Raw genomic sequence first — 12,987 nt, forward strand, 5'->3', positions numbered from 1 at the left:
ACAAAGGGCAGCCATCTTAGAATGGACCTGCACACTCCAACGCACCCACACAATCGTTCAATAGGAGCAGTGTTGGCCTCGACTGACTCCGGGCTCAAATTTGAGAAGTCATTTTAAGGAAAAGAAACTTTAATCTAATTAGCAAAAAAATCATTTTGAACTAGCGCACTTCCTGAGGTGCGCACAGATCTATATGTATAAATTAGTTATGCTGTGCTGTAATATTTATGCATTAAAGGGTGATATTGAATAAGAGAGACTTTGTGAACCTGGCAACGATGCTAGCCGCATCAAATTCTCCCAGTAAAACACAAAGACGCGTGGCCAGAGCTTGTGCAAATAAGCACTGTATGAATTAAGCATATTTGCGTGGATATGCACCAAAAGAAATAGATTTGTAATTGTGTACTTTGATTATCTGTACATTTATTTGTCCGTACACACCCATCTTATAGCCACTGAATACAAATAAGTGTGTTTGGTGGCAAGAATATCAGCTCTACCTCTCTCTCTCATCTCTCCACAACCAGGAAAAAAAAACATGTGTGTGGATATTCCAACAGATTTTGGCTTCTTCCCGGGCACACGCAGACAGACCAAATATTTACTCTCCCCTCTTCCGCCCGCCTGCTCGACACAGCAGCATAAAGAGAGCGGGAGAGAGAGAGAGATAGAAAGGAGGAGAGAGAGTTACATTTTTAATCGGCTGATTTTTTCCCTCCGAGAAGGCAAGCTGAATACAAGTACGCCACCGCCGCCAACACACACACAGCACACACACATGCTACTTTTTTGTGTCCTTTGGCAAATTCTTTTATTTTACTCTTGCATGGAGCAGGAAAAACTGAAGAGAATAGAGAGAGAAAGAGAGAGAGAGAGAGAGAGAGAGAGAGAGAGAGAGGAGAAGAGAATGGAAGGAAAAAAGAAAGAGAAGAGAGAACGTCCCCGCAGAGTTTTTCTCCCTTCCTGGTGCGAGCGCAGGCCCCCACAGAGTCCCAGTGTAATTTCCAGTCCCTCAGAATTCAGGTATTAATAAAGGCCCCATGGGGAACTGCACACAATATAACCCTACATTTTCAGGCATTATGAAAGGACGCCCCCAGGGGTCTTTGACTCAAATTTCTGAAATGCAGGCATTGTAAAAAAGGCACCCCAGGGGAGTCCCCCCGCAATAGAAATCTGCTGAATTCAAAGCATTTTCGGAGTCCTGGTGGGAGCCATTACTCCCTCTGGAAGCGCTTTTTTCCTTTTTATCCTCTCCTTATTTTTTCTTTCTTTCTTTCTTTCCTTTTTTTTTTTTTTTTTACAAAACATGTGTTGCTGAAATGTTGACAGATTGCTCAGCGATGTGTTTAGGTGCATGCACAAGCTGAGTCTCTACTGAGACAGAGCACTGCTCTCTCTGCTAGAGTGCCCAAAACTGGTGTCATCCATATTTTATAAAAGGGGAAAAGGAAAATCTAGGGCTGAAAGGGGAGAAAAACATAATATAAGCAGAGTCACGTACGTGAGGCAGAGTAAAGAGATGGAACAGAAGAGGAAAAGAAAAAGAGACACCGAAAGACAGGGACAGAGAGAGACAAAGAGAGAGAAAAAGAACTTCATCGTGAAAAATGAACCCGGTGATGAAAAATGACTTCCAGTGTGCTTTGAAACAACCTCCTTCGTCTCACCCCCTCCCTCTCTCTCACTCCCTGGATGCTGTGCCCCCTCCCATCCCCTCAATCTCTCTCTCTTATGGAGGCAGGGCTCTTGCTCCCCCTGGAAAACCTGAGTTTACAACCAGCTGTGACTGCATTTGTATCTGTGCCAAAGGCTTAGTGGAGGAATCTTCAGGCCACCCTCTGGCTCTGAGAGAGAGAGAAGAGAGGGAATGGAGGGGGTAAGGGAGGACCAGCACACAAAGCAGCACTCACTTTGAGGGAACACGCGTAGTCTGATTTGCAGACACGCAAATGCGCCCGCACACACAAAAACAAGCTCCTCTGATAGGTACTGAAAATGGAGACGCAAAGCAAACGTGTCCCTGGAAACATGCAGGTTAAAAACAACTTAAGATGCATTCAATGTAGCAAGCTGCGAATTACCACAGAAAATATTTAGACTTGTCCCACAGTTTGTAAAAACAAACAAAATAACACGTTAACAGTTACAATAGAAGTCTACATGGCAAAATTCCTCCGAAGACTGCAACTGTAAGTGCGAAAATGTAAGCATGTTTTTTGTTTGTTTTTACAAATGGAATAAAAGACAAATTCCATTGGAATGGAGCGTAATATAGCGTGAATACGTGTTTATTTTCAGTGTAACGTCTGGCATCGGTTAAAAGAGCCTTGATAGTGCCACAGAGCCACCATGTTCACACTTTTCCACAAAATCAATCTACAAATGGCTTACTTACAGATGTCTCTGCATTTTAAACTGGAACAGGAGACAGTATTTAAACGTAAAAAATAACATACTTTAATAACATACTTTTAAGTTAATATGGTTTAGGTTGTATTTAATCCAGAACATTCCTTTGATATTCAAATGTATGTCTAGACACATTTATTCATAAAATAAACTTAAGTAACACAAACAAATAGGACTCAAACTCAAATGTCTACGTTTGTCCTTCACCACATGTCGCTTTTTCTTCTTTCACAGCTAAGCTGGATCAAGTTTCAAACTATTCTCCTCTCTCTCTCTTTCTCTGTAGGATGATGGGAGAGGGAAAATGATCTGCAGCTTTAATAAGAGTCTTGGCCTCTCTGGATTCAGCTGCCGCCGTGACGACAGGCAGAAGGAGTTGGGGGGTCTTTGGTTGGCCAGGACTGACATACAGACGGATGGATGGATTGATGGATATATAGGTGGCTAGAAAGGAGATATATATTCATGCCATGAAATGCCCTAGGTGAGTGTGGTTGTCAAGAGTATGGGTGTGTGTTTAGTGGAAGAATGAGGGGGTGACGGAAGGGTCTCAAGGGACTGAACCACCCAGAGGCCACGTCACATGCCCCCATTACAGGCCGACTGCCTGACAGGCACACAACTCCCTACCCAGCCTGCCTGCAGAGGAGAGGGAACAGAGCTGTGTGTGTGTGTGTGTAAGTAAACAAGTTTGTGTGTACTGAATGTTACAGATCTAGAAAGAGAGAGAGAGAGGGAGTGAGTAAGAGAGGTATACGATTACCAAGCCCCTAAAACTCTTTCGAATGCTCTGCAGATTTCCTCAGAATTGAAACGCTTGACATTAACAAAATTTCTATACATCTTCTGTCCCTTGCATATATTTTCTTCTACCCCAGCTTAATATGTGGAGACAACTACTGTAGTACACCATTCGTAAGTTGAATGAAATATACTGTATTTTAAATATACACGCACTGAGCACTTTATTAGGAACACCTGTACAATTATCACTCATGTGATTATCTAAACAGTTAATTGTTTGGCAGCAGTGCATAAAATCATGCAGATACAGGTCAGGAGCTTCAGTTAATTCAGTTAAAGATCAACCATCAGAATGGGGGACAATATATAATCTCAATAATTTGGACCGTGGCATGATTTTTGGTTCCAGATGGGCTGGTTTGAGTATTTCTGTAACTGCTGATCTCCTGGGATTTTCACTCACAGTCTCTAGAGTTTACTCAGAATGCTGCCAAAAACAAAAAACATCCAGTGAGCAGCAGCTTGCAGATGGAAATGCTTTGTCGATGAGAGAGGTCAAAACTGAAGGGTCAGACTGGTTCAAACTGGCAGAAATTCTACGGTAACTCAGATAAACACTCTCAGAATCTCAGAATGCACAACACGTTTAACCTTGAGGCATATGGATTACAACAGCAGAAGACCACATCGAGCAATGTGTTAGGACCAAAGTGTTCCTAATAAAGTGCTCAGTGAGTGTATATATTGTTGAAGTAGTTTGGAGCATGTGTGAATATGTGGGGGTTTTAGTTTACATCTTAATGTCAGAGTCATGGCCTAGTGGTTAGCACACATGGCCTGACACGCCAAAGTGTGGTGCACACGCAGCTGAGATAAGTTTGAATCCATCTTCTGACATTTACTGTCCCCATTCCCTCCTTTTCTACCCATCATCTCCTTGTCCTCTCTCGACAACAATTATAAATAAAAAAAAATAATATGCCTCCCTCTCATTTGTCTTCCCACCCTTCTTTCTCAGAACAGTGACAGAGAGTGTGAGCTGTATAGTGCAGCAAAACCCCCTCCACTTCCTCCCTCCTCTTTTTCTCTCTCTCTGAGTCCGTCTCTCTGGAGCGCTTGCCGTTCCCCTCAGTCTTCTGAAGGCGGGTTAATTAGCACTCGCCTCCTATTTGTATCTGACAGGCAGAGAGCCCGCCCCCCCAGCTGACTGACAGCGCTCTCCTTTACCCACACTGCTGTTTCACTCAACCATTCTCTGGCTTACTCCCCTAAGTCTCCTATTTCTATCAGTCTTCCTCACTGGCTCTCCTTCAGAAACACACATTCCAACATTCATTTTATTTAGGCACATATACGTTCAAAATATTAACTGATTGTGCCGTTTTAAAATAAATGGGTCAAAGAATGTCAGATGAATTGTGATCTGAGGGACATGCTAGAAGAGCTCAGCTGCCATGCAGTGGTCACCTCTGTGTGTGTGTATGTGTGTGTGTGTACCTCACCATCACGGCCCCATTCCCCATCTCCCCCCACTGTCCTGCCACATTAGTTTAGAAAGGTTATAGGGTGGTCAAAATTGCGTTTTAACACCAGTAAGCTCTGGTTCCCTAATTAGATTGGACAAGTGGCATTCCAAAAATGCTGATATTTACTATAACAGTACTGATCACTTCACTCTATATATCACTATCCTTCAGCTGTCAGTCTGCATTTCTCGACAACTTGCAAAAATTGTACTTTGGTTTAACTTGGAACCATTTTTTGTTAGCGGAGCATAAATACTATAGACAAAATAACTGGCCATATTGCATAAAAATAGGGCTGTGAATCTATTACAAAATTAAATGCACAATTTTCAATGATTTATCGTGGTTAATCATGGTACATAAAGACAAACATAAAAATCTAATCATAAATATATTTACTTGATATTTTGACTCAAAGAACTTGCAAGAAATTAGTTAGTCATCATTTCGTTTAATTATTTAAAAATAAACATTTGTAAAAAAAAAAATGTTTTTTTGTTTTTGAGGATAGAGTTAATTAGACACATATTTACAGGTATAATATTTTATTCAAGTATATGTACACATGCCATAAAATCCATTGACATGCTGTTATTAAAAGTTGGGCAAATTCTTCTGCGGACTTTCAATAATGGGATCAAATGTGCAGATTTAATTCATATCAAGCTTTATAGACAAGAGGAACTTAAGTGTACATTGCAAATGCATTATAAGACACTATACTAATATGAAACCAATTGAATGCTGAAGTTTTATTTGCTGAAGTTTCAAATCTCAAAACTATTATTTCAACTTGGTCTCATAGTGAAAACGTGACTCTATATAAATTTTTGCAAAACTTGTTATATGTGTCTCCAGTAGGGCTGAAATGATTAGTTGACGTTATCGACAACATCAACAATAAAAAATTGTCGAATAATGATGACTCCTGAGAGCAGCACTGCAGCTCACACCTGACTGAGGAGAGGAAGAATTACACAAATCACAGTACAGATGCACTCCAAACTTTCCAACCAGCTTCATCTTATATAGATCGCAAAGAACAAGGTAATTATACAAAAATAACAAATAAGTAAATACAGAAGTACTCTCGTTGAGGAATAAGCAGAGCTGGAGCTCTTTAAAGGAAACACCCCGGTGTTACATCTTAAATGCAGTTATATTTAATGCATTATAGCTTTATTAAAATTCAAATAATACAGAAACAGATCATGTAATTAACTACAAAATCCGAAACTGGCATTTCTCTGTGCGGTCAGCACCTCTTCTATGAGTTGCGTGAATGTCCCGATCTAAGGGGCAGAGATTGAAACTGCACCCCGCTGTTGCACACACTGTTGCGGGGATGCTCGCACAATAGAGAGGGATAATTTTCCCTCTCCCATCATCCTGCACGCACACTTAATGCAGCTAGATTATAACGTGATGGTTCGTGACTTATTGAATCATAATGTCACTGTGCATTTCTCATCGTGAAGAAAATTGGCAATATGCAGCTTTATTAATAAGACAGAGTTTGTTTTTTGTGAGTTAAAGATGGACTGAAGTGAACAGAAAGGTGAGAGAGGAAGTCTTCGCCCCGTTATACACGGCAACAAAATACGTTTATGATTTGTTTTGGCTTGTTTTCCAATAAAAATATCTAAAACTCATTTAAAACAATGTACATTTACTTTAGGAACTATACTGAAGAAGAAAAAATTGTTATCTGAGAAATATTTTTAAATATCTAAAAATCCTTTAAAAAAAAAAAGATGCATTCACCTGAGCAGCAGCATATGAGATATTTAGAGAATAGATCTTGAATATAAGTATATTTTGTCTTTACTGCACTCGCAGAAGTATAACCAAGTTAAAAAATACACTTATATACAAAATACACTTAGATTTAAGATACATTCTCTTAAAGCAAGTCTAAATATCTTATATGTTGCTTTCTCAAGTAAATTTATCTTGTTTTATGGATTTTTTAGACAATTTTAAATGGATAAAATTGAACAATTTAACAATAGTTTTTGGGGTTTTTTGCATTGAATTTCTTTACTTAATTAAAGTTAATAAAGTTTTTTTTTTCCCTTTAATTCAGTGAATGCCATTTATAGATATCTTTAAAAGATGATTTTGTCCTCTTTATTTTTAGTAAGCATGTTTAATACAACCTTTTAAGTGGGGGCAGAAGTTGAATAATTGGTTAAGAGCTAATCGTTGCAATAATTATAGTCAAATAATCGTTCTAATAATCATTCATCAAATCCAATCAAAATAATCGTTAGTTGCAGCCCTAGTCTCAAGGTACAGTTCCCTGCAGTTTTCAGGTGAAATGAACACTAGAGGTGCTACAAAAACTGTGTTTTATTTACTTTCACTCAAATCATGACTTCAATAGCTGATTATGACTTTAAAAACACGTATTTTTCTCTCTATTACTCAGACCATGCTCTGTTATGATAATGGGACACACTTTTACTCTAACGTATCTTTTGAAAAATTATACATTTAACGCTTATATTACAGACCAATCTACATACACGTATTCCAATATGATTCGCTTGCGCAGTAGTGTACCTCATACAGCGTTGGACTTTGGACACAGGATTGCGGTTCAAAACCAGACAAGAACTCAAGCTGACACATGACACGACAGAGACATAGAAGTGACAATCTGACGTGGTTGCTTCAGAAAATGTGCTTTTCATTTTGATTCTGCTTTTTAAAACACTATCGGTTAAGGTTACGTCTAGGTTAAGGGTAAGGATGTCTGTTTTGTTAAACTCTCATTTCTCTTTTCGGACACTATTGGTGAAGTTTAGGGTAATGTTTTAGGGTAGGGAGGTATGTTTTATTAAAACCTCCATCTAAAATTCAAATAAAAACCCTTTTCTGATTACAACCTCATTTCGCTCAGGTTTGGCACCCCCTGTTGTACATTTCATGTTAAAAGAGCAGACAAATGTGGTATGAAGCACGTAATTTCAGTTTTGCAAAAATATATTTTCTTTAAATATAAAAAATAATACAAATTCTCTGGCTGCCATTTAGTCTCTTTCACACACATACGTTGGGTCTCTTTCACGCTGTTCACTTTTGTCACTGGTTCAGTTGACAGTGTGGGCAGTTTTTGGCGATGCGAAGAGATACGGTAGCTTGCCCATATCTCTCCCACATCTGACTCACCACTTGTGGGTGAAGTCTCCATTCTCCATACAGTAAATCTACTCCTGTGTTTATTATGCTAGGGACATGCATCACTCGTAATGAATAAACATCCACTTATCCATACAATCAGTTTCTGTGCCAACTTCAGTCACACGAAATGGGGGAAAACATTAGTGAAATTTAAGGGAGTGAAAACCTAATACTGTATTAATTGTGTAATTGTTATGCTATTATTAATTATTAAATCGCAGTAATTAACACGTTAAATATCCCAGCCCTAGTCTAAAATGTGAGCAACTCGATATTAACATCCGGTTTATAAAACTGTTGTATAAAAGCAATATCACACTTGCAATCATTCTGTTCAGCTGAAAATCAACAATATAATAGTCAGTACAACAGCATGCTTACCTGTGTGCCAGTGTGGTATTGCTAAAATATACAGTATAACCCTGTAAAGAGATCAATGGAAAGGAGGAGGCGAGAACCGGCTTGTCAATATAAATAATAGTTTAATATAAAACTTAAACAAAAGACAAACACACACATGAAGGACATGTCCATAAACTATCTCTCTCTCTCTCGCACAATCCTCTGCAGTCGACCTTTATCCTTCTCTGGAGGCTTGATTATCCTAATACTGGACCGGGTGTGTACGATCACGACCCGGCCCCGCCCTCCGCCCTGCCACAAACCCATAGTCACAATTGACCAAAAAAAGCACACAAAAAAAAACACATATAGATAAGTGAGGATGCTAAATGCTGGGACACCTGAATAAGCCTACTGGTCCACACGCTTTGTTGAGAGTCTAAACTGGGCCTCTGTCTTCAACTGAGCCAAACGCAGGGGGCTATAGGGTCTTCTGTTCCAGACTACGAAGGGAGGGTCAGCTGCACAACACCACAGGGGACAGAGAAAGGGGGTGAGAGGGAGAACGAAAGAGAGAGAGAAAGAGAGAGAGAGGTGAGTGTTGTTAACAGCCAGGACCCAACCTTGGCCGGTTGCAGGGCAGTGGAGCGGAGCAGTGCAGTGAATGTTCTCCATTTGATCTGAGGTTTTTTTTCCAAGCGCTCCTCAGGGAGCCAGTGTTCCAGATTCCTCCTCCAGTTGAGCCACCCCTCAGAATCAGCTCACAGCACAACACTCTCTCACACACACACACACACACATACACACTCCTGTATCACCGACACACACGTCATACATACTTTCACATACTTGTGCACACAAACACTAATCTACCCTTATGACCAAGTACATACAGACAAGACAATATAATGGTGTCCGATGACCAGCAAAGTGTGTGATCTCTTACTTACAGTTTAAAACAATTAAAATGATATAATTATATAATTTCAAATATGGTGACTATGGAGCAGTTTTAACACATAATTGATTTGAGAGCTGCAATGGAGGTGAATATTATCAGTGAATAATGACCTACAATTCAGTCTGCACACAAAGCTATAGAACGATTTCAAAAGACTTGAAATATAGTCCAAGAGTCAAATTGACCACTTTTATGGCCTTTTTGATTTTGAATATTAATGCTTGACAAACAATGTCACTATAAACTACATGTGGCAGGGCAGAGGGCGGGGCCGGGTCGTGATCCTACACACCCGGTCCCGTATTAGGCTAATTATGCCTCCGTGAGGTTTAAAGGCTGACTGAAGAGGGCCGTGCGGGAGAGAGAGATCGTTAGCGGACATGTCCGTCATATGTGTTTGTGTCTTTGTTTTAAGTTTACCATTAAACTATAATTTATATTATCAAGCCGGTTCTCGCCTCCTCCTTTCCATTGAATACGTCACATTGGTGCCGAAACCCGGGAAGGAGGAGGGATACGCCGTAGTAGAGTTCTCTACACTAACATCCACCCCAACGGAGCAGCCGCGGCCATCTGCCGGGGGACGAGGAGCCCAGCCACCTGAACGAGGACGATGGCCGCCGACCGCGAGGGGAGGAGGGGCTCCTAGCCGACCGCCTGCAGCTTGTTCCTCGGCCACTCCTCCACCCTTTATCGGACGACAGCCACGCCTCTCCGGGCGGATCTGAGGCAGTCCTCCAGCCCCTGGCGGATGGAACACCCCGCCGCGTTCTCGGGGACTAGAAGGAGTCTCCCCCATCCCTGGCAGCGGTTCTCTCGCTCCAGGCGGTCGGCAGTGAGCCCCTCCCTGCTCGCGGTCGGCGGCCATCTGCCGGGGGACGAGGAGCCCAGCCACCTGAACGACTGCTCCGTTGGGGTGGACGGTAGTGGCGAGAACTCTACTACGGCGTATCCCTCCTCCTTCCCAGGCTTCGGCACCAATGTAACGTATTCAATGGAAAGGAGGAGGCGAGAACCGGCTTGATAATATAAATTATAGTTTAATGGTAAACTTAAAACAAAGACACAAACACATATGACGGACATGTCCGCTAACGATCTCTCTCTCCCGCACGGCCCTCTTCAGTCAGCCTTTAAACCTCACGGAGGCATAATTAGCCTAATACGGGACCGGGTGTGTAGGATCACGACCCGGCCCCGCCCTCCGCCCTGCCACACTACATGTAAAAGAGCTGCTTAAAACATAACAGCATACAGGTTTGAAACAATGTGAGAGTGTACAGCTGAAAGCAGAGCCATAGAGATTTGGAGGGACAGAAAGGCAGACATTCCTAGTCTTAAATATCGTCTCATGTAGAAATCATATGACCAGCGATCAATGATCAAGGCAAGGGAGAAAAGAAAAAGGGGAGGACGGGGGGGACAGACAGAGAAAGACAATAACAGCAGGGACTGGCAGCAACTATATCAGAGGTTATATATATTGTCGAAGAGCAAGAAACAAAAGGAAAGTGTGCAAACAACAGGTAGCCACACACATACACAACAGCACAAACATATGATGGGATTCCAGGTGTAATTCTATAGCCACAGTGTCTTCTCTTCTGTTAAGGGAATAGAAAATTTCATTTTCGTGGCATGGCGTGGATATGCTTGAAATGAGAGAGAATATTCTTGCTCTGACGGGGTATGTGGTCATAATAATAACTGTAAATTGATAGAGTGGCTTTATGAGCCTTCTGCTGGTGTGCTGATATTGGCCAGGCTCTCCTCGGGGCCATGGGAACCATCCACTGCTATCCACAACATGGCCTCTCTCTCACACACACACACTCATACATTGCATGTGTTTCTCCCTTATCTGATGAAGTCACCACCGACATGTTACTATCCACTAGGCCAGCTCCCGCGAGTGTGTCAAAAACTTAGACAAGGGTTTTTTTATGTACTTCTTTCTTTCTTTCTTTCTTTTTTGTTTTAATTAATCAAATTAAACAACAATAATAAGTATAATAAATACAATATTAAAATAATTATTATTATTACTACTGGCATGCTATTATATTAAATCAATAGAATATTATTAAATAATATAAAGTATATAACAATAATAATAATAGTCTTTGAATGAGAGGAGGTTCATTATTGGTTCAATCCTCCAGCCATGGCCCCAGATAATTCTGCTATCTCTGGCTCGCTCAGCCCTGGGATGCTACATTTTATCATTTCATTTCACTTTCTTTTTCCCCTCCAATATGCAACATGCAGTTCTCTGATGACTCAGGAGCAGAGATCGGCTCTAAAATCAAGGGCCAAGATTTCATTACTTTGTAAGCAGACAAGTGTTACGCTGTATTGTGTCCCCTCAGAAACAAATGTGCTCTGCTATGATGAGGGCCACTGGCATCACATTTGAGACTTAGAGCATTTTCCACAACTAAAAAAATTCAGAGAGATTATTTATAAAACATACTGCATAAGACTCTCTCTCTCTTTTTTTCTCAGTCTATCTACCTCTCCCCCTCTTCTCCTGATTTTTTATGCTCGTTAAGGTGAGGCCCTTGATTAATCTGCTAGGAAGCAGATGCCCCTGCAGGGCCGCTTTTAGCGTTTCATTAATTACTGCGATTGTAATAACGGCTATTGTGTGCGTGTACTGCATGTTAGCTTTAAAACACCACTCTCCTGAGGGAGCATACTGACTCCAGAACAGCCAACGGCCTCAGAGTAACCCTACTGCCTACAAATCTATCCCAACTTCTGCCTACTGCAAAATATTATTCTCCTCGGGAATTAAATTTAAGGTGAAGTCTGTAATTTTTTTCAATGTTAATATACATTTATTATCCCAATTTAATGTGGATAGACAACCATTAGTGAGCCAATTATATGCTGACCACCCATAAAATTGTAAATAGGGTGGCCTTGTGGCACGTTTAAAACATTGCCTTTAGACCAGCCTGACACGGCAACACTGGCTCAACCAATGGCGCGAGGTTGTGCAGGACTATCTGTTTGAACTATCTGTGTTTTTATGTTGGGCTGATAAAAACAAGCAGAGTCAAATGTACTAATTGTACTAAGAAAAAAAAAATCATATTATACTTTTATTACACCTTTAAAAACAGAGGAAGACAGAAACACACACACACACACACACACACACACACCTATCCACAAACCTGCTGGGCAGTGGTTGGTGCGGTGCTCGGTAAGGTCTGCCAGGCACTCAAAGTCCTGTTGGCAGTTGTCACAGGTGAAGATAGAGTCGTCATCTAGATCCTCCTCTCCCACCCTCTCATCATGACTCGTCACACTCTGTTCTCCATCCTCTCCAGCCTCCCTGCTTTCTTTTCGATCTGAGTCTCGCTCTGAAACTGCTGCATCTACACACAAACATACACACACCAAACAGAGAGAGGGGCAAGATATGAGAACAAGGGATTGACAGCTGTATCAAACTACAATAATTATTTATTTATTTAATGATTTAAAACCTGTTACGTTTACTTTATATTTGTGCTGATGATAGCTCTTTATATCAATATGCCAAAAAATACAACCCGGTTAAATAAAAAAAACACAAATACATTGGATTCACATTTCTCATCCTCTATAAATAAATACCAATTAAGTGTGTCTAGACTCAGTCAAAACTGCATTAAAGCTCCTCTGAGCTGCAAGACTGAAGTGTAAGAGAGGGGCCCGAGGCTTTGAGAGCCGTTTGAGTGTGAGCCACCCAGTCGCTTGTGGCGCACGGTAAAGGACCAATGGAGAAATCTGCCACTGCAATCCTCCTTCCGCCATTGTGGC

At 41.1% G+C, this 12,987-nt stretch overlaps 1 protein-coding gene across 3 annotated transcripts in view; it reads right to left on the reverse strand.

Moving 5' to 3' along the window:
* znf423 (zinc finger protein 423) overlaps positions 1–12,987 on the reverse strand; it is a 205,196-nt gene that overhangs the window by 136,147 nt on the left and 56,062 nt on the right. For all 3 annotated transcript variants that reach the window (XM_052152241.1, XM_052152240.1, XM_052152242.1), the window contains one exon: positions 12,357–12,560. In XM_052152241.1, coding sequence (XP_052008201.1) covers positions 12,357–12,560 — 204 coding nt within the window. The remainder of the gene's footprint in view (positions 1–12,356; positions 12,561–12,987) is intronic.

The sequence above is a fragment of the Xyrauchen texanus genome, chromosome 21 (assembly GCF_025860055.1).
Source record: "Xyrauchen texanus isolate HMW12.3.18 chromosome 21, RBS_HiC_50CHRs, whole genome shotgun sequence".
In the NCBI taxonomy this organism is placed as follows: Eukaryota; Metazoa; Chordata; class Actinopteri; order Cypriniformes; family Catostomidae; genus Xyrauchen; species Xyrauchen texanus.